Source organism: Salmo trutta, unplaced genomic scaffold (genome assembly GCF_901001165.1).
Source record: "Salmo trutta unplaced genomic scaffold, fSalTru1.1, whole genome shotgun sequence".
Lineage (NCBI taxonomy): Eukaryota > Metazoa > Chordata > Actinopteri > Salmoniformes > Salmonidae > Salmo > Salmo trutta.
This window is the reverse complement of record NW_021823475.1, coordinates 17,368-40,418: the sequence shown is the minus strand read 5'-3', so window position 1 is coordinate 40,418 and position 23,051 is coordinate 17,368. Positions and strand designations below refer to the sequence as shown.

The 23,051-nt window shown below is 40.9% G+C and overlaps 1 protein-coding gene across 1 annotated transcript in view; it reads left to right on the top strand.

Moving 5' to 3' along the window:
- Positions 1 to 5,784: 5,784 nt before the first annotated feature.
- Positions 5,785 to 23,051, top strand: part of LOC115191084 (collagen alpha-1(VI) chain) — a gene marked incomplete at its 3' end in the record, with an annotated part of 34,462 nt that continues 17,195 nt past the window's right edge. Inside the window, exons 1-2 of the mRNA XM_029749083.1 lie at positions 5,785 to 6,057; positions 15,488 to 15,617. Of these exons, the coding sequence (XP_029604943.1) occupies positions 5,967 to 6,057; positions 15,488 to 15,617 (221 nt within the window). The remainder of the gene's footprint in view (positions 6,058 to 15,487; positions 15,618 to 23,051) is intronic.

The following is a 23,051-nucleotide window of genomic DNA, read 5'->3' as shown; positions in this document are numbered from 1 at the left end:
ATTATACAGTACCAGTATGAAGGGGGATTTAACTACAGTATTATACAGTACCAGTATGAAGGGGATTTACTTAACTACAGTAATTATACAGTAACCATATGAACGGGGGATTTAATTAACTACAGTATATAGCAGTACCAGTATGAAGGGGGATTTATTAACTACAGTATTATACAGTACCATATGAAGGGGGATTTAATAACTACTTATACAGTACCAGTATGAAGGGGATTTAACTACAGTATTATACAGTACCAGTATGAAGGGGGATTTAACTACAGTATTATACAGTACCATATGAAGGGGGATTTAACTACATATTATACAGTACCAGTATGAAGGATGGGATTTAACTACAGTATTATACAGTACCAGTATGAAGGGGATTTAACTACAGTATTATACAGTACCAGTATGAAGGGGATTTTTAACTACAGTATTATACAGTACCAGTATGAAGGGGGATTATTTAACTACAGTATTAGACAGTACCAGTATGAAGGGGATTTAACTACAGTATACATTACCGAGTATGAAGGGGTGATTTAACTACAAAGTATTATACAGTACCAGTATGAAGGGGGATTTAACTAGTGTGAGTCATAAGTTTCCAGCTGTCTCTGTAATATATCTGGGGGGTCTTTATGATTTAACTCAGAAGGGCCTAAACCCCAACACACACAACCACATACACACAACACACACACACACACACACACAACACACACACACACACACACTAAACACACACACACACACCCACACACAGCACACACACCAATCACACGTATACATTAGAACAGCTTCGCAAGCAGTCTAAATTTCCCTATGACGGGTCTTTTAAAGACAGATTATTACCAGATGGCCCTCTCCTCCCTCCCTTCCTCCTCTCCCTCCCCCTCCCCCCTACCCCCTCATCCTCCCTCCTCCTCATCCCCCTCTCCCCCCTCCTCACTCCCCCTCTCCCTCTCCGTCCCTCTCACTCCCCTCTCCCCCCTCCATCCCTCTCACTCCCCTCTCCCCCCTCTGTCCCTCTCACTCCCCTCTCCCCCTCTCCCCCCTCCGTCCCTCTCACTCCCCTCTCCCACTCTCCCTCCCCTCCCTCCGTTCCTCTCTCTCCCCTCTCCCATTCTCCTCCCTCCCTCCGTCCCTCTCTCTCCCCTCTCCCCCCTCCGTCCCTCTCTCTCCCCTCTCCCCCCTCCGTTCCTCTCTCTCCCCTCTCCCCCTCTCCCCCTTCCGTCCCTCTCTCTTCCCTCTCCCCCCTCCGTTCCTCTCACTCCCCTCTCCCCCCTCCCTCCCTCTCACTCCCCTCTCCCTCTCCGTCCCTCTCACTCCCCTCTCCCTCTCCGTCCCTCTCACTCCCCTCTCCCCCTCCATCCCTCTCACTCCCCTCTCCCCTCTCCCCCCTCCGTCCCTCTCACTCCCCTCTCCCACTCTCCTCCCTCCCTCCGTTCCTCTTTCTCCCCTCTCCCATTCTCCTCCCTCCCTCCGTCCCTCTCTCTCCCCTCTCCCCCCTCCGTCCCTCTCTCTCCCCTCTCCCACTCTCCTCCCTCCCTCCCCTTTCTAAAAGCACTTTTCTCTCTGAAACAGTGATCTCACTGGAAACTCCGAGTTTCGGCCAGATTCCCTCCGTAGTCTCAGTCTACACACACACACACACACACACACACACACACACACACACACACACACACACACACACACACACACACACACACACACACACACACACACACACACACACACACACAGTAATATTCCTTTACTCCCACACATACCTTATAAACCAAGACCTCTTCCCTCCATCAGTCCCCTCCACACCCTCCACACCCTCCACACCCTCCACACCCTCCACACCCTCCACACCCTCCACACCCTCCACACCCTCCACACCCTCCACATGCCTCCTCATTTCCTTTCTGAACCACCAGGTGGTACTCTAACTCTAGCTGGGAATCAGAACCTCTATCTCACCCAACCTGCTCTCAGATCATTTTGTATTATTCTATACGTAAATCCCAGCTACTCCATTTAGTATGATATGTTAAATTACATTTCGTATGCTATATATTAATTTGTCTATGTCCATCCGCCATTTTGTATGATATTTTGCAATTATCAAAACATAATATATGCTATGAATTCCAGCTAGGCAGCTAACATTATCTTTTATTTAACCAGGCAAGTCAGTTAAGAACAAATTCTTATTTACAATGATGGCCTACAGTGGGTTAACTGCCTTGTTCAGGGGCAGAACGACAGATGTTTCCCTTGTCAGCTCAGGGATTCGATCTAGCAACCTTTCGGTTACTGGTTCAACACTCTAACCACTAGGCTACCTGCCGTCTATCTAGCTGAGTAATGTTAGCTAGGGGTTAGGGTTAAAGTTAGTGTTACGTTTAGGAGTTAGGGTTAAGGTTAAGGTTAAGGTTAGGGTTACGTTTAGGAGTTAGGGTTAAGGTTAGGGTTAGGAGTTAAGTTTAAGGTTAGGTTTAGCTAAAATGGTTAGGTTGGTATGTAATGTGTTTGTATTAAGTAACCTTCTGTCTTATGTAACCATACCAAACGAAACATATCATACCATCATTTGAGTGTCTCGGATTTACATTTACTATGTTACGTCTAGTCTATGAGACCAGGCTGTCATTTTCTATGTTACGTCTAGTCTATGAGACCAGGCTGTCATTTACTATGTTACGTCTAATCTATGAGGCCAGGTTGCCTCACCCAGTCCCTCATTTTCTCATCTCGTACTCAGTCTTTCATGTTCAGGTCTGGTCTGGACACTGAAGTTAAACAGATGTGTGGAAACTCTTCCCTCTTGCCCTCACCAACACACACACACACACACACACACGCGCACACACGCACACACACGCAAACACACATACACACACGCACACACACGCACACACACGCACACACACACACACCTATTGAACTCATTGGCCACTTTAATAAATCTATCACCAGTCACATTAATAAGATTTACATATCCTACATTTCTCATCCCATATGTATATACTGTATTTTATACCATCTATCTAATATGTTTATACTGTATTTTATACCATCTACTGTATCTTGCCTATGCCGCTCGGTCATCGCTCATCCATATATTTATATGTACATATTCTTATTCTATCCCTTTAGATTTGTGTATAAGGTAGTTGTTGTGAATTTGTTAGATTACTTGTTAGATATTACTGCACTGTCGGAGCTAGAAGAACAAGCATTTCGCTGCACTCGCATTAACATCTGCTAACCATGTGACCAATAAGACTTGATTTGATTTGATTTGACACACGTACACAGAGAGACACTAGAACTAGTGAGAGACTTTATTCAGCCATCAAAGCTGAAATATGAATACAAAAACAGGACAGGCATCTTGTTTTCATAGAGTTATGTGTGTGTGTGTGTGTGTGTGTGTGTGTGTGTGTGTGTGTGTGTGTGTGTGTGTGTGCGTGCGTGCGTGCATGCGTGCGTGCTCGCGCGTGTGTGTGTGCGTGCGAGTGCGCGAGTGTGTGTGCGAGTGTGTGCGTGTGTGTGCGTGCGAGTGCGCGAGTGTGTGTGTGTGTGTGCGAGTGTGTGCGTGTGTGTGCGTGTGTGTGTGTGTGTGCGTGTGTGCGTGTGTGTGTGTGTGTGTACATTTTTCTACTTGAGTAAAAGTAATATAAAATGACTCAAGTAAAAGAGGAAGTCACCCAGTAAAATACTACTGGAGTAAAAGTATAAAAGTATTTGGTTTTAAATATACTTAATATCAAAAGTAAAAGTAATAGTATAAATAATTTAATCTTCCTTATATTAAGCAAACCAGACGGCACAATTTTCTTGTTTTTTTTTTATTGACGGATAGCCACGGGCACAATCCAACACTCAGACATCATTTACAAACGAAGCATGTATTTTTAGCGAGTCCACCAGATCAGAGGCAGTAGGGATGACCAGGGACGTTCTCTGTTTAGTGAGTCCTCCAGATCAGAGGCAGTAGGGATGACCAGGGACGTTCTCTGTTTAGTGAGTCCTCCAGATCAGAGGCAGTAGGGATGACCAGGGATGTTCTCTGTTTAGTGAGTCCTCCAGAACAGAGGCAGTAGGGATGACCAGGGATGTTCTCTGTTTAGTGAGTCCTCCAGATCAGAGGCAGTAGGGATGACCAGGGATGTTCTCTGTTTAGTGAGTCCACCAGATCAGAGGCAGTAGGGATGACCAGGAATGTTCTCTGTTTAGTGAGTCCTCCAGATCAGAGGCAGTAGGGATGACCAGGGATGTTCTCTGTTTAGTGAGTCCTCCAGATCAGAGGCAGTAGGGATGACCAGGGATGTTCTCTGTTTAGTGAGTCCTCCAGATCAGAGGCAGTAGGGATGACCAGGGATGTTCTCTGTTTAGTGAGTCCTCCAGATCAGAGGCAGTAGGGATGACCAGGGACGTTCTCTGTTTAGTGAGTCCTCCAGATCAGAGGCAGTAGGGATGACCAGGGATGTTCTCTGTTTAGTGAGTCCTCCAGATCAGAGGCAGTAGGGATGACCAGGGATGTTCTCTTGATAAGGTTGTGAATTGGACGATTTTCCTGTCAAAATGTAATGAGTATTTTGGGGTGTCGGGGAAAATGTATGGAATAAAAAGTACATTATTTTATTTGGGAATGTAGTGAAGTAAAAGTAAAAGTAGCCAAAAATATAAATGGTAAAGTAAAGTACAGATACCCCCCTAAAACTGCTTAAGCAGTGTGTTGTTGATTACATCTAAGCATCATGTTTAATCTGTAACTAAAACATCATGTTTAATCTGTAACTAAGGCATCATGTTTAATCTGTAACTAAGACATCATGTTTAATCTGTAACTAAGGTATCATGTAGACATCATGTTTAATCTGTAACTAAGGTATCATGTTTAATCTGTAACTAAGGTATCATATAGAGATCATGTTTAATCTGTAACTAAGGTATCATGTTTAATCTGTAACTAAGGTATCATGTAGACATCATGTTTAATCTGTAACTAAGGTATCATATAGAGATCATGTTTAATCTGTAACTAAGGTATCATGTTTAATCTGTAACTAAGGCATCATGTAGACATCATGTTTAATCTGTAACTAATGTATCATGTAGACATCATGTTTAATCTGTAACTAAGGTATCATGTAGACATCATGTTTAATCTGTAACTAAGGTATCATGTTTAATCTGTAACTAAGGTATCATATAGAGATCATGTTTAATCTGTAACTAAGGTATCATGTTTAATCTGTAACTAAGGTATCATGTAGACATCATGTTTAATCTGTAACTAAGGTATCATGTTTAATCTGTAACTAAGTTATCATGTTTAATCTGTAACTAAGGTATCATGTAGACATCATGTTTAATCTGTAACTAAGGTATCATGTTTAATCTGTAACTAAGGTATCATGTAGACATCATGTTTAATCTGTAACTAAGGTATCATGTTTAATCTGTAACTAAGGTATCATGTTTAATCTGTAACTAAGGTATCAAAGAACACAGAATACTAAAGTTGAATTTGACTTTGCTTTTTCCAGATGTTTACCCCATGTTTACCCCATGTTTACCCCATGTTTACCCCATAAAACAGAACAATGGGAGAGAAGATCTCACTAATACAAAGCCATAGCAAGGTCCCATGATTCCTGTAGGAATATTGTGTTTCTTAGGAAAATGTGCATGGGTCGTTTTTATTACTGGCTAGTTACAGTTTTGCAGAATTCAGCAGAACTCTTCAGATTATATTTCTCCGTGAATGCCACTCCTCCTCTTCTCAAGGCGTTGCGTCCAATGCGCGCTCCCGGTTTGGCTCGGGGTTGTAACGGACTAACGGAACATTGACAGAGCTCCGGTTTCATCCATCTTTTGAAGTTCAGTTCGGAGGTTCGGGTTGGAGACGGTTTGTGGTGATTTGGGTTTGAAAGTTTAGTTTTAAAACCGAATAAACAGCCATGGGGGCTCGTGGAGTTCTCTCTCTTCTGTGCGTCGGCGCGATGTTTGCTGTGGTGCTCACACAGCAGACCAACAGACCAAAGTTCTGGGGTGAGTTTATAAAGTTAATGTTTCTAGATATATATATATAAAAAAAAAAAGATTTATGTTCCGGGTTGACCAGTATTATCTGTCTATGTAATTAAGACGGATCCAAGCAAGCTCTTTGTGATTAAGAAACAAGTTAAAAGCCACAGAGAGAGAAAACGGGGTATCTGTGTCTTGGCCAGATGTTTAGTTGTACGTTAACGTTAGCTGTAGCCTATTTCAGAGCTAAAGCAGGTTTCGTAAAATATACAATGCTAAAATCATATGGCATATACTAGCTGGTTTGGTGCTTGGTCCTGCTGTAGGTAGGCTACAGTCTACCTAGCTATCACAGCTGCAGATGTTCAGAGTGGGAGTTGCCTTATGCACAGCTCTAGGATCAGATATCCCTCCCCATATCCTAACCTACCACCAGGGGGTCTGGGGATTGAAACTGACTTTAGATCAGTGTTAGGGGCCACTTAATTGCTAACCAATCAATCAATCAATCATTAAATCGTTCAACCAATCAATCAATGTGGCTTTTTGAATTTAAATGGAAACCATAGGAAAGTCAATGAAGATTTAACATGTAGGACTTGCCTATGATCAATGTTCGCTGAGGCTGTACACGCTAAATTACAGTTATAACAGTTTACTGTGATCACTGAGGTTGTACCCGCTAAATTACAGTTATAACAGTTTACTGTGAACACTGAGGCTGTACCCGTTAAATTACAGTTATAACAGTTTACTGTAAACACTGAGGCTGTACCCGCTAAATTACAGTTATAACAGTTTACTGTGATCACTGAGGCTGTACCTGCTAAATTACAGTTATAACAGTTTACTGTAAACACTGAGGCTGTACCCGCTAAATTACAGTTATAACAGTTTACTGTGTTCACCGAGGCTGTACCCGCTAAATTACAGTTATAACAGTTTACTGTGTTCACTGAGGCTGTACCAACTAAATTACAGTTTTTACAGTTAACTGTGATCACCGAGGCTGTACCCGCTAAATTACAGTTATAACAGTTTACTGTGATCACTGAGGCTGTACCCGCTAAATTACAGTTATAACAGTTTACTGTAAACACTGAGGCTGTACCCGCTAAATTACAGTTATAACAGTTTACTGTGTTCACTGAGGCTGTACCCGCTAAATTACAGTTATAACAGTTTACTGTGAACACTGAGGCTGTACCCGTTAAATTACAGTTATAACAGTTTACTGTAAACACTGAGGCTGTACCCGCTAAATTACAGTTATAACAGTTTACTGTGATCACTGAGGCTGTACCCGCTAAATTACAGTTATAACAGTTTACTGTAAACACTGAGGCTGTACCCGCTAAATTACAGTTATAACAGTTTACTGTGATCACTGAGGCTGTACCCGCTAAATTACAGTTATAACAGTTTACTGTAAACACTGAGGCTGTACCCGCTAAATTACAGTTATAACAGTTTACTGTGTTCACTGAGGCTGTACCCGCTAAATTACAGTTATAACAGTTTACTGTGTTCACTGAGGCTGTACCAACTAAATTACAGTTATAACAGTTAACTGTGATCACTGAGGCTGTACCCGCTAAATTACAGTTATAACAGTTTACTGTGATCACTGAGGCTGTACCCGTTAAATTACAGTTATAACCATTTACTGTGATTACTGAGGCTGTACCCGCTAAATTACAGTTATAACAGTGGTTTACTGTGATCACTGAGGCTGTACCCGCTAAATTACAGTTATAACAGTGGTTTACTGTGATCACTGAGGCTGTACCCGCTAAATTACAGTTATAACAGTTTACTGTGTTCACTGAGGCTGTACCCGCTAAATTACAGTTATAACAGTTTACTGTGTTCACTGAGGCTGTACCAACTAAATTACAGTTATAACAGTTAACTGTGATCACTGAGGCTGTACCCGCTAAATTACAGTTATAACAGTTTACTGTGATCACTGAGGCTGTACCCGCTAAATTACAGTTATAACAGTTTACTGTAAACACTGAGGCTGTACCCGCTAAATTACAGTTATAACAGTTTACTGTGTTCACTGAGGCTGTACCCGCTAAATTACAGTTATAACAGTTTACTGTGAACACTGAGGCTGTACCCGTTAAATTACAGTTATAACAGTTTACTGTAAACACTGAGGCTGTACCCGCTAAATTACAGTTATAACAGTTTACTGTGATCACTGAGGCTGTATCCGCTAAATTACAGTTATAACAGTTTACTGTAAACACTGAGGCTGTACCCGCTAAATTACAGTTATAACAGTTTACTGTGATCACTGAGGCTGTACCCGCTAAATTACAGTTATAACAGTTTACTGTAAACACTGAGGCTGTACCCGCTAAATTACAGTTATAACAGTTTACTGTGTTCACTGAGGCTGTACCCGCTAAATTACAGTTATAACAGTTTACTGTGTTCACTGAGGCTGTACCAACTAAATTACAGTTATAACAGTTAACTGTGATCACTGAGGCTGTACCCGCTAAATTACAGTTATAACAGTTTACTGTGATCACTGAGGCTGTACCAGCTAAATTACAGTTATAACAGTTTACTGTGAGAAACTGAGGATGTACCTGCTAAATTACAGTTATAACAGTTTACTGTGATCACTGAGGCTGTACCAGCTAAATTACAGTTATAACAGTTTACTGTGATCACTGAGGCTGTACCAGCTAAATTACAGTTATAACAGTTTACTGTGATCACTGAGGCTGTACCCGCTAAATTACAGTTATAACAGTTTACTGTGATCACTGAGGCTGTACCCGCTAAATTACAGTTATAACAGTTTACTGTGAACACAGGCTGTACCCGCTAAATTACAGTTATAACAGTTTACTGTGAACACTGAGGCTGTACCCGCTAAATTACAGTTATAACAGTTTACTGTGATCACTGAGGTTGTACCCGCTAAATTACAGTTATAACAGTTTACTGTGATCACTGAGGCTGTACCCGCTAAATTACAGTTATAACAGTTTACTGTAAACACTGAGGCTGTACCCGCTAAATTACAGTTATAACAGTTTACTGTGATCACTGAGGCTGTACCCGCTAAATTACAGTTATAACAGTTTACTGTAAACACTGAGGCTGTACCCGCTAAATTACAGTTATAACAGTTTACTGTGATCACTGAGGCTGTACCCGCTAAATTACAGTTATAACAGTTTACTGTGAGAACAGGCTGTACCCGCTAAATTACAGTTATAACAGTTTACTGTGAACACTGAGGCTGTACCCGCTAAATTACAGTTATAACAGTTTACTGTGATCACTGAGGTTGTACCCGCTAAATTACAGTTATAACAGTTTACTGTGATCACTGAGGCTGTACCCGCCAAATTACAGTTATAACAGTTTACTGTAAACACTGAGGCTGTACCCGCTAAATTACAGTTATAACAGTTTACTGTGTTCACTGAGGCTGTACCCGCTAAATTACAGTTATAACAGTTTACTGTGAACACTGAGGCTGTACCCGTTAAATTACAGTTATAACAGTTTACTGTAAACACTGAGGCTGTACCCGCTAAATTACAGTTATAACAGTTTACTGTGATCACTGAGGCTGTACCCGCTAAATTACAGTTATAACAGTTTACTGTAAACACTGAGGCTGTACCCGCTAAATTACAGTTATAACAGTTTACTGTGATCACTGAGGCTGTACCCGCTAAATTACAGTTATAACAGTTTACTGTAAACACTGAGGCTGTACCCGCTAAATTACAGTTATAACAGTTTACTGTGTTCACTGAGGCTGTACCCGCTAAATTACAGTTATAACAGTTTACGGTGAACACTGAGGCTGTACCCGTTAAATTACAGTTATAACAGTTTACTGTAAACACTGAGGCTGTACCCGCTAAATTACAGTTATAACAGTTTACTGTGATCACTGAGGCTGTACCCGCTAAATTACAGTTATAACAGTTTACTGTAAACACTGAGGCTGTACCCGCTAAATTACAGTTATAACAGTTTACTGTGATCACTGAGGCTGTACCCGCTAAATTACAGTTATAACAGTTTTATGTAAACACTGAGGCTGTACCCGCTAAATTACAGTTATAACAGTTTACTGTGTTCACTGAGGCTGTACCCGCTAAATTACAGTTATAACAGTTTACTGTGTTCACTGAGGCTGTACCAACTAAATTACAGTTATAACAGTTAACTGTGATCACTGAGGCTGTACCCGCTAAATTACAGTTATAACAGTTTACTGTGATCACTGAGGCTGTACCAGCTAAATTACAGTTATAACAGTTTACTGTGATCACTGAGGATGTACCTGCTAAATTACAGTTATAACAGTTTACTGTGATCACTGAGGCTGTACCAGCTAAATTACAGTTATAACAGTTTACTGTGATCACTGAGGCTGTACCAGCTAAATTACAGTTATAACAGTTTACTGTGATCACTGAGGCTGTACCCGCTAAATTACAGTTATAACAGTTTACTGTGAACACTGAGGCTGTACCCGCTAAATTACAGTTATAACAGTTTACTGTGATCACTGAGGTTGTACCCGCTAAATTACAGTTATAACAGTTTACTGTGATCACTGAGGCTGTACCCGCTAAATTACAGTTATAACAGTTTACTGTAAACACTGAGGCTGTACCCGCTAAATTACAGTTATAACAGTTTACTGTGATCACTGAGGCTGTACCCGCTAAATTACAGTTATAACAGTTTACTGTAAACACTGAGGCTGTACCCGCTAAATTACAGTTATAACAGTTTACTGTGATCACTGAGGCTGTACCCGCTAAATTACAGTTATAACAGTTTACTGTGAACACAGGTTGTACCCGCTAAATTACAGTTATAACAGTTTACTGTGAACACTGAGGCTGTACCCGCTAAATTACAGTTATAACAGTTTACTGTGATCACTGAGGTTGTACCCGCTAAATTACAGTTATAACAGTTTACTGTGATCACTGAGGCTGTACCCGCTAAATTACAGTTATAACAGTTTACTGTAAACACTGAGGCTGTACCCGCTAAATTACAGTTATAACAGTTTACTGTGATCACTGAGGCTGTACCCGCTAAATTACAGTTATAACAGTTTACTGTAAACACTGAGGCTGTACCCGCTAAATTACAGTTATAACAGTTTACTGTGTTCACTGAGGCTGTACCCGCTAAATTACAGTTATAACAGTTTACTGTGTTCACTGAGGCTGTACCAACTAAATTACAGTTATAACAGTTAACTGTGATCACTGAGGCTGTACCCTCTTTAAGTTGCAGTTATAACGGTGACTGTTAGGCAACTGTGGCTATTTGATCATAATGTAGGTCTACCAGAGAGGCATACTATCAAAAACAATGGAGAACACGCATACCATAACATGTTAACATGGAAATAACTGTTCGGTCATTCAGTCCACAGTAGCAGCCAATGGGTGGTGTTCAATATAGGCCTACATTCCATGAGACTTTTGAATAAATCATGCAAGGCTTGACGTTAACCTGTTCATTCACTTGTCCTTCAGACGAAGACGTGACTGAAAAATGTTGTTGTGCTGTTTGATGCAACAACAAAAAAACAGTTTTCAAAATAAACGTCATTATTATTCCCATACCATTATTACAGAGGATCCGAAAATGATGCTACCCTCTGCCTATTGGCTACTTATCTTATTCAAGAACGTCTCAAAATACAACACTTCCCCTTTAAGACATAAAAAAGCTCTTTACCTGACCGTCTCAAAATACAACACTTCCCCTTTAAGACAGAAAAAAGCTCTTTACCTGACCGTCTCAAAATACAACACTTCCCCTTTAAGACAGAAAAAAGCTCTTTACCTGACCGTCTCAAAATACAACACTGCCCCTTTAAGACATAAAAAAGCTCTTTTACCTGACAGATTAAATGTACATATTTAGTGTTCTTGTAGGAAGCAACCACTCCACAATTGTTGAGTATAAATTAGCTATAAATTAGCTATTAGCTATAACTGGGCTAATAACTCACTAACTAGCAAAGAATATGAACAAATGTGCACAGGTGGCTACATGCAGCTCTCGCTTTGGACTCAAACAAGCACATCTACTCACGATCGCTCATGCTGTTAACACAGTCCAGTTCTAAGTGAATGGAACAGATCCATTTACGGCAATGGATATTTGCATATAGGTCTATTGCAGCTCTGATTGGTTATGGCGCACCAGTCTGTGTAGAGTACAGGCTCGAGTCATGCCTGTCAATGCAGTAGAATCCTATTCCAATACGCTCTGCCTACAACAAAATCTCTTGCACAGGTAATTGTGCATACTAAGTCTTGCATAGTTCGTTTTGTTTCGGTATGTTACATTGAAAGTGGATAATATTGCGATGATTAGATCACAATTCCCACAGTAAAGCGAAACGTTGATAGTATTCACTAAAAGGGGGAAACTAGAAAGATGAGGGAAGCTCAATCTCGTGCTTCTCTGCACCAGCTGATATTTGTTCTGCACGGCAGTCCGCGGCGCCCGCGCGCATCTTAGAAGGAACATTGCCTATGACATCACACTGTGATTGATTTAATTGGTCTAACACATCATTAAACAATCGTGTTCTACTTTCAGTCCTTATTTTAGCTTTTTTTGTAAATGTAAGACATTTTTAAGCCAGATTAGTCACATTTGGTGGCAGAGGTGGGGATTTCGCAAGGACTACTTCCATTGAATGAGTGACGATGTGACGATGTGACGATGACGATGTGACGATGACGATGACGATGTGACGATGACGATGTGACGATGACGATGTGACGATGACGATGTAACGATGTGACGATGACGATGATGACGATGTGACGATGACTGTGACGATGTGACGATGTGACGATGTGACGATGACGATGTGACGATGTGACGATGACGATGTGACGATGTGACGATGTGACGATGTGACGATGACGATGTGACGATGACGATGTGATGATGTGACGATATGACGATGTGATGATGACGATGTGACGATGTGACGATGTGACGATATGACGATGTGATGATGACGATGTGACGATGTGACGATGACGATGTGATGATGTGACGATGACGATGTGATGATGTGACGATGTGACGATGTGACGATGTGACGATGTGACGATGTGACGATGACGATGTGACGATGTGACGATGTGACGATGACGATGTGACGATGTGACGATGACGATGTGACGATGACGATGTGACGATGACACGATGACGATGTGACGATGACGATGTGACGATGTGACGATGTGACGATGACGATGTGACGATGTGACGATGACGATGTGACGATGACGATGTAACGATGTGACGATGACGATGTGACGATGACGATGTGACGATGACGATGTGACGATGACTGTGACGATGTGACGATGTGACGATGTGACGATGACGATGTGACGATGACGATGTGACGATGACGATGTGATGATGACGATGTGACGATGTGACGATGACGATGTGATGATGTGACGATGACGATGTGATGATGTGACGATGTGACGATGACGATGTGACGATGACGATGTGACGATGACTGTGACGATGACGATGTGACGATGTGACGATGTGACGATGTGACGATGACGATGTGACGATGACGATGTGACGATGACACGATGACGATGTGACGATGACGATGTGACGATGTGACGATGTGACGATGACGATGTGACGATGTGACGATGTGACGATGACGATGTGATGATGTGACGATGACGATGACGATGACGATGTGACGATGACGATGTGACGATGACGATGTGACGATGACGATGTGACGATGTGACGATGTGACGATGACACGATGACGATGTGACGATGACGATGTGACGATGACACGATGACGATGTGACGATGACGATGTGACGATGTGACGATGACGATGTGACGATGATGATGTGATGATGTACAGTGCATTCAGAAAGTATTCAATCTACACACAATACCCCATATTCAGACTCTTTACTCAGTACTTTGTTGAAGCACCTTTGGCAGCTATTACAGCCTCGAGTGTTCTTGCATATGACACTACAAGCTTGGTACACCTGTATCTGGTCTCTCCAGAGATGTTCGATCGGGTTCAAGTCCGGTCTCTGGCTGGGCCATTGAAGGACATTCAGAGACTTGTCCCGAAGCCACTCCTGCGTTGTCTTGACTGTGTGCTTAGGGTCGTTGTCCTGTTGGAAAGTGAACCTTCGCCCCAATCTGAGGTCCTGAGCAGGTTTTCATCAAGGATCTCTCTGTATTTTGCTCCGTTCATCTTTCCCTCGATCCTGACAAGTCTCCCAGTCCCTGCCGCTGAAAAACATCCCCACAGCATGATGCTGCCACCACCATGCTTCACTGTAGGGATGGTGCCAGGTTTCCTCCAGACGTGACGCTTGGCACTCAGGCCAAAGAGTTCAATCTTGGTTTCATCAGACAGAGAATCTTGTTTCTCATAGTCAGAGAGTCCTTTAGGGTTGGGATTAACTCCAAGCAGGCTGTCATGTGCCTTTTACTGAGGAGTGGCTTCTGTCTGGCCACTCTACTATAAAGGCCTGATTGGTGGAGTGCTGCAGAGATGGTTGACCTTCTGGAAGGTTCTCCCATCTCCACAGAGGAACTCTAGAGCTCTGTCAGAGTGGCCATCAGGTTCTTGGTCACCTCCCAGACCAAGGCCCTTCTCCCCCGATTGCTTAGTTTGGCCGGGCGGCCAGCTCTAGGAAGAGTCTTGGTGGTTCCAAACTTCTTCCATTTAAGAATGATGGAGGCCACTGTGTTTTTGGGGACCTTCAATGCCGCAGAAATGTTTTGGTACCCTTCCCCAGATCTGTGTCTTGACACAATCCTGTCTCAGAGTTCTACAGACAATTCCTTCGACCTCATGGCTTGGTTTTTGTTCCGACATGCACTGTCAACTGTGGGACCTTATATTGACAGGTGTGTTCCTTTCCAAATCATGTCCAATCAATTGAATTTACCACAGGTGGATTCCAATCAAGTTGTAGAAACATCTCAAGGATGATCAATGGAAACAGGATGCACCTGAGATCAATTTTGAGTCTCATAGTAAATGGTCTGAATACTTATGTAAATAAGGTATTTCTGTTTAGTTTTTTTGCAAAAATGTCTAAAAACCTGTTTTCTCTTTGTCATTATGGGGTATTGTGTGTAGATTGATGAGCAAAAAAATGTTTTGAATACATTTTAGAATAAGTCTGCAACAAAATGTGGAAAAAGGGGAAGAGGTCTGAATACTTTTCAAATGCACTGTACACATGCATACTGTTTCTGTTCTATGTGTATACCGATATGTCATATGTTCATGTTTCCCCTGTGTGTGTGTGTGTGTGTGTGTGTGTGTGTGTGTGTGTGTGTGTGTGTGTGTGTGTGTGTGTGTGTGTGTGTGTGTGTGTGTGTATGGTTGCAGAGTGTCCGGTGGACCTGTTCTTTGTGCTGGACACGTCTGAGAGTGTTGCTCTCAGGGCCAAACCTCCTAACTTCTACATCGACCAGATCAAGAGCTTTACTGAACGCTTCATCATGGAACTCAAAGAGATGTAAGATACACACGCACACACACACACACACACACACACACACACACACACACACACACACACACACACACACACACACACACACACACACACACACACACACACACACACACACACACACACACACACACACACACACACACACACACACACACAGGATGTAACACACATCCTGGCTGTCCATTACAGAACAGTACTTTATGGTTGTCTCATGGCCGTGCTGCTTCGGGCCCAGGCTGGGCTCCTACTCACGAAGAGAGAGTTGTTCAGCTAGTGTTGTGGCTGTGGTAAAGCTCTATGTCATGTCATCATGTCACCAGAATAAGACCCTAGATATTTATTGGAAGATGTACCGTGCCTTTTCCTCACCCTGGGAAGTTCATCATCACTTATTTAATCACCTAAATAAAGTGTTTCCAGAGTCGTAGTGGGAGGACCACTCACACACACCATGTCATCTCATGACTCCATGTTTCCTGATGGTTACGACGGTATGACGGTTACTATACTGCACGAAAATATAAACGGAAACTGTTTCATGAGATGAAATAAAAGATTTCATACGTTTTCCATACGCACAACAACAAAAAACGTGTTTCTCTCGAACCACTCACTGACATCTGACTTGTTGAATACTTTATACTCCATCTATCAGACTGAATACTTTATACTCCATCTATCAGACTGAATACTTTATACTCCATCTATCAAACTGAATACTTTATACTCTATCTATCAGACTGAATACTTTATACTCCATCTATCAGACTGAATACTTTATACTCCATCTATCTGTATCCCCTCATCTATAAGCCCACAGACTGAATATTTATACTCCATCTATCTGTATTATCTATCAGACCAGACTGAATACTCCATCTATCTGTATTTATCTATCAGACCAGACTGACCAGTTCATCTAACAGCCTTATTGATCAAATTTTTTACTAATTCTTTGAATAATGTGGCTAATACAGGTAGACATTTCTGACCACTTTCCAATGTTCCACTTCTCCCTGGCAGCTGGAAATCAACAGATGGGAATGATTAGTAGCATTAAATGTAGAATATTTAACTAAAGTAATTGTGAGCGCTTTAAGATGTTGTTTGGGGATATTTAATGGGAAAATGTTTATAAATCAGTCTGCATACCAGACTTTTCCTCACATCTTTGAACTCTGTATTTCCCCATTATTTCCCCTTAGTTAAACCACGTAAGAGATCAGCAGAAGGTTCTGGAAACCTTGGTTCACAACCGGCCTCAAAAAATACTCAGTTAAAAGTTGTATGAAAAGTTTCTCACATATCTCTCTCCCCTGAATTCTGCCAATTACAAAAAGTTTAAGAACAAATTTACTCACTTACTTCGGATATCCCCAAAAATATATTTTTCTAACACATTCCAAGAATCCTTAAATAATTTAAAGCCATCTTGGAAAATCATCAATCAACTTTTGAATAAGAAAAAGGCATCTACAACTATCTCATCTCACTGTATCTCATCTCACTGTATCTCATCTACAACTATCTCCTCTCACTGCATCTCATCTCACTGTATCTCATCTACAACTATCTCATCTCACTGTATCTCATCTCACTGTATCTCATCTACAACTATCTCATCCACAACTATCTCCTCTCACTGTATCTCATCTCACTGTATCTCATCTCACTGTATCTCATCTACAACTATCTCCTCTCACTGTATCTCATCTCACTGTATCTCATCTCACTGTATCTCATCTCACTGTATCTCATCTACAACTATCTCCTCTCAATGTATCTCATCTCACTGTATCTCATCTCACTGTATCTCATCTACAACTATCTCATCTCAATGTATCTCCTCTCAATGTATCTCATCTCACTGTATCTCATCTCACTGTATCTCATCTCAATGTATCTCATCTCACTGTATCTCATCTCACTGTATCTCCTCTCATTGTATCTCATCTCTATGTATCTCATCTCACTGTATCTCATCTCACTGTATCTCCTCTCATTGTATCTCATCTCTATGTATCTCATCTCACTGTATCTCATCTCAATGAATCTCCTCTCAATGTATCTCATCTCAATGTATCTCATCTCACTGTATCTCATCTCACTGTATCTACTCTCATTGTATCTCATCTCTATGTATCTCATCTCACTGTATCTCATCTCAATGTATCTCATCTAGAACTATCTCATCTCACTGTATCTCATCTCAATGTATCTCATCTAGAACTATCTCATCTCAATGTATCTCCTCTCAATGTATCTCATTTCACTGTATCTCATCTCACTGTATCTCATCTCACTGTATCTCATCTCACTGTATCTCATCTCACTGTATCTCATCTCAATGTATCTCATCTCACTGTATCTCATCTCACTGTATCTCCTCTCATTGTATCTCATCTCTATGTATCTCCTCTCAATGTATCTCATCTCATTGTATCTCATCTACAACTATCTCATCTCAATGTATCTCATCTACAACTATCTCATCTCAATGTATCTCATCTACAACTATCTCCTCTCACTGTATCTCATCTCACTGTATCTCATCTCACTGTATCTCATCTACAACTATCTCCTCTCAATGTATCTCATCTCACTGTATCTCATCTCACTGTATCTCATCTCACTGTATCTCATCTACAACTATCTCCTCTCAATGAATCTCATCTCACTGTATCTCATCTACAACTATCTCATCTCAATGTATCTCATCTCACTGTATCTCATCTCACTGTATCTCATCTCACTGTATCTCATCTCAATGTATCTCATCTCACTGTATCTCATCTCACTGTATCTCCTCTCATTGTATCTCATCTCTGTGTATCTCATCTCACTGTATCTCATCTCAATGAATCTCCTCTCAATGTATCTCATCTCACTGTATCTCATCTCACTGTATCTCATCTCAATGTATCTCATCTCAATGTATCTCATCTCACTGTATCTCATCTCACTGTATCTCCTCTCATTGTATCTCATCTCTATGTATCTCATCTCACTGTATCTCATCTCAATGAATCTCCTCTCAATGTATCTCATCTTAATGTATCTCATCTCACTCTATCTCATCTCACTGTATCTCCTCTCATTGTATCTCATCTCTATGTATCTCATCTCACTGTATCTCATCTCATTGTATCTCATCTCACTGTATCTCCTCTCATTGTATCTCATCTCTATGTATCTCATCTCACTGTATCTCATCTCAATGTATCTCATCTAGAACTATCTCCTCTCAATGTATCTCATCTCAATGTATCTCATCTACAACTATCTCCTCTCAATGTATCTCCTCTCAATGTATCTCATCTCAATGTATCTCATCTCATTGTATCTCATCTACAACTATCTCATCTCAATGTATCTCATCTACAACTATCTCATCTCAATGTATCTCATCTACAACTATCTCATCTCAATGTATCTCATCTCATTGTATCTCATCTACAACTATCTCATCTCATTGTATCTCATCTACAACTATCTCATCTCAATGTATCTCATCTACAACTATCTCATCTCAATGTATCTCATCTACAACTATCTCCTCTCACTGTATCTCATCTCACTGTATCTCATCTCACTGTATCTCATCTACAACTATCTCCTCTCAATGTATCTCATCTCACTGTATCTCATCTCACTGTATCTCATCTCACTGTATCTCATCTACAACTATCTCCTCTCAATGAATCTCATCTCACTGTATCTCATCTACAACTATCTCATCTCAATGTATCTCATCTCACTGTATCTCATCTCACTGTATCTCATCTCACTGTATCTCATCTCAATGTATCTCATCTCACTGTATCTCATCTCACTGTATCTCCTCTCATTGTATCTCATCTCTGTGTATCTCATCTCACTGTATCTCATCTCAATGAATCTCCTCTCAATGTATCTCATCTCAATGTATCTCATCTCACTGTATCTCATCTCACTGTATCTCATCTCACTGTATCTCATCTCAATGTATCTCATCTCACTGTATCTCATCTCACTGTATCTCCTCTCATTGTATCTCATCTCTATGTATCTCATCTCACTGTATCTCATCTCAATGAATCTCCTCTCAATGTATCTCATCTTAATGTATCTCATCTCACTCTATCTCATCTCACTGTATCTCCTCTCATTGTATCTCATCTCTATGTATCTCATCTCACTGTATCTCATCTCAATGTATCTCATCTCACTGTATCTCCTCTCATTGTATCTCATCTCTATGTATCTCATCTCACTGTATCTCATCTCAATGTATCTCATCTAGAACTATCTCCTCTCAATGTATCTCATCTCAATGTATCTCATCTACAACTATCTCCTCTCAATGTATCTCCTCTCAATGTATCTCATCTCAATGTATCTCATCTCATTGTATCTCATCTACAACTATCTCATCTCAATGTATCTCATCTACAACTATCTCATCTCAATGTATCTCATCTACAACTATCTCATCTCACTGTATCTCATCTCACTGTATCTCATCTCACTGTATCTCCTCTCACTGTATCTCATCTCACTGTATCTCATCTCAATGTATCTCCTCTCAATGTATCTCATCTACAACTATCTCATCTCACTGTATCTCATCTACAACTATCTCATCTCAATGTATCTCATCTACAACTATCTCATCTCACTGTATCTCATCTCAATGTATCTCCTCTCAATGAATCTCATCTCACTGTATCTCATCTCACTGTATCTCCTCTCAATGAATCTCATCTCACTGTATCTCATGTCACTGTATCTCATCTCACTGTATCTCCTCTCAATGTATCTCATCTCACTGTATCTCATCTCAATGTATCTCATCTACAACTATCTCATCTCACTGTATCTCATCTCATTGTATCTCCTCTCAATGTATCTCATCTCATTGTATCTCATCTCAATGTATCTCATCTCACTGTATCTCATCTCAATGTATCTCATCTACAACTATCTCATCTCACTGTATCTCATGTCACTGTATCTCATCTCTACGTATCTCCTCTCAATGTATCTCATCTACAACTATCCCATCTCAATGTATCTCATCTACAACTATCTCATCTCAATGTATCTCATCTCAATCTCAATTTTAGGGACTGAGTGGCGCAGCGTTCTAAGGCACTGCATCGCAGTGCTAGAGGTGTCACTACAGACCCGGATCGATCCCGGGCTATTTCACAACTGGCCGTGATCGGGAGTATCATGGGGCAGCGCACAATTGGCCCAGCGTCGTCCGGGTTAGGGGAGGGTTTGTCCGGGGTAGGCCGTCATTGTAAATAAGAATTTGTGATTAACTGGCTTGCCTAGTTAAAGGTTAAATAAAAACAAGTAAATTGTTGGAAATAAGACCTTTCGTGATCTTAATGTGAACTTAATAACTTTTATTTTGTGAATGTGGATTCTTCTCTGTCAAAGAACATAGAGAAAACTGAAGGAAATCCCTTGGATTACATTTAAGGGACATTTCCCTTTTCTGCTTCAATTTCATCCTCCTGATGTGATGGAGGTGATGGAGGTAATTGGTCATTTAGAGATCCTCCTGATGTGATGGAGGTGATGGAGGTAATTGGTAACTTAGAGATGCTCCTGATGTGATGGAGGTAATTGGTAACTTAGAGATCCTCCTGATGTGATGGAGGTAATTGGTCATTTAGAGATCCTCCTGATGTGATGGAGGTGATGGAGGTGATGGAGGTAATTGGTAACTTAGAGATCCTCCTGATGTGATGGAGGTGATGGAGGTGATGGAGGTAATTGGTAACTTAGAGATCCTCCTGATGTGATGGAGGGGATGGAGGTGATGGAAGTAATTGGTCATTTAGAGATCCTCCTGATGTGATGGAGGTGATGGAGGTGATGGAGGTAATTGGTAACTTAGAGATCCTCCTGATGTGATGGAGGTGATGGAGGTAATTGGTAACTTAGAGATCCTCCTGATGTGATGGAGGGGATGGAGGTGATGGAGGTAATTGGTCATTTAGAGATCCTCCTGATGTGATGGAGGTGATGGAGGTAATTGGTCATTTAGAGATCCTCCTGATGTGATGGAGCTGATGGAGGTGATGGAGGTAATTGGTAACTTAAAGGTATCAGCAGCAGGTCATGACGAGATTGGTGTCTCTTTGGTGAAGTTAGTGTCTTCCAGGAATACTGATCCAAATCTATTCAAATTGGTATTATTCCCAAAGTTTCCCCCTCTATTAATCTCGGGATCCCAATATCTTTTACAAATGATTGCCCAGTATATGTAATATCATGTTTTTCTAAAATCCTTTGAAAAATCGGTGTATTAGAGGATGTCGAAACATCTTAATTAACACTGTATTCTATATGAGCACCAATATGGTTTTGATTTTTTTTTAAACTACTCCACAGATTTGGCTCTTTTGCAACTTGTGGATAAATTCTTTACAGACCTAAACAACATTGAATACGCTCTTGGCATCTTTTTTTTAGATGTACCCAAAGCGTTTAACACGGTTGATCATGAAATATTACTTTCTAGTGTCACGATTCTCTAACATGCAGGAGGGGTGAAGTCAGGCGCAGGAGGGTAAGGGTTAGGGGTTAGGGTTTAACCAGTGTAGTTTTTATAGTGGAGGGTAAGGGTTAGTGGTTAGGGTTTAACCAGTCTAGTTTTTATAGTGGAGGGTAAGGGTTAGTGGTTAGGGTTTAACCAGTCTAGTTTTTATAGTGGAGGGTAAGGGTTAGGGGTTAGGGTTTAACCAGTGTAGTTTTTATAGTGGAGGGTAAGGGTTAGTGGTTAGGGTTTAACCAGTCTAGTTTTTATAGTGGAGGGTAAGGGTTAGTGGTTAGGGTTTAACCAGTCTAGTTTTTATAGTGGAGGGTAAGGGTTAGGGGTTAGGGTTTAACCAGTGTAGTTTTTATAGTGGAGGGTAAGGGTTAGTGGTTAGGGTTTAACCAGTCTAGTTTTTATAGTGGAGGGTAAGGGTTAGTGGTTAGGGTTTAACCAGTGTAGTTTTTATAGTGGAGGGTAAGGGTTAGTGGTTGGTTATGTAGTCATGTTTATGAAAGAGAACAATGTGTTTATGCAAACGGCTGTGCATCTACCAGGGCCAAGATATCCTGTGGCGTGCCACAGGGTTGGGTAATTGGACCATTGTTATTCCTAATCTACCTTACTGTTGGGTCTTCTACTGTACTTCCCATTCTCGTTGCTGATGACACCAATTCGATTTTATCACACAAGAATTTTGATTCACTAATTAATGAAACCAACTCAGGTATGGCCACATTTTCTGAATGTTTACAGATAAGCAAATGATCTTTAAATGTAAAAAAAAATCTACGTTTATTTCATTCACTAGTAATAATAAGAAATACTGTTGTAAAAAAAAAGCCAGAATCTCATTTGGTTGGAATGAAATGGAACAAGTCACATCCACTAGATTCCTCTGAGTT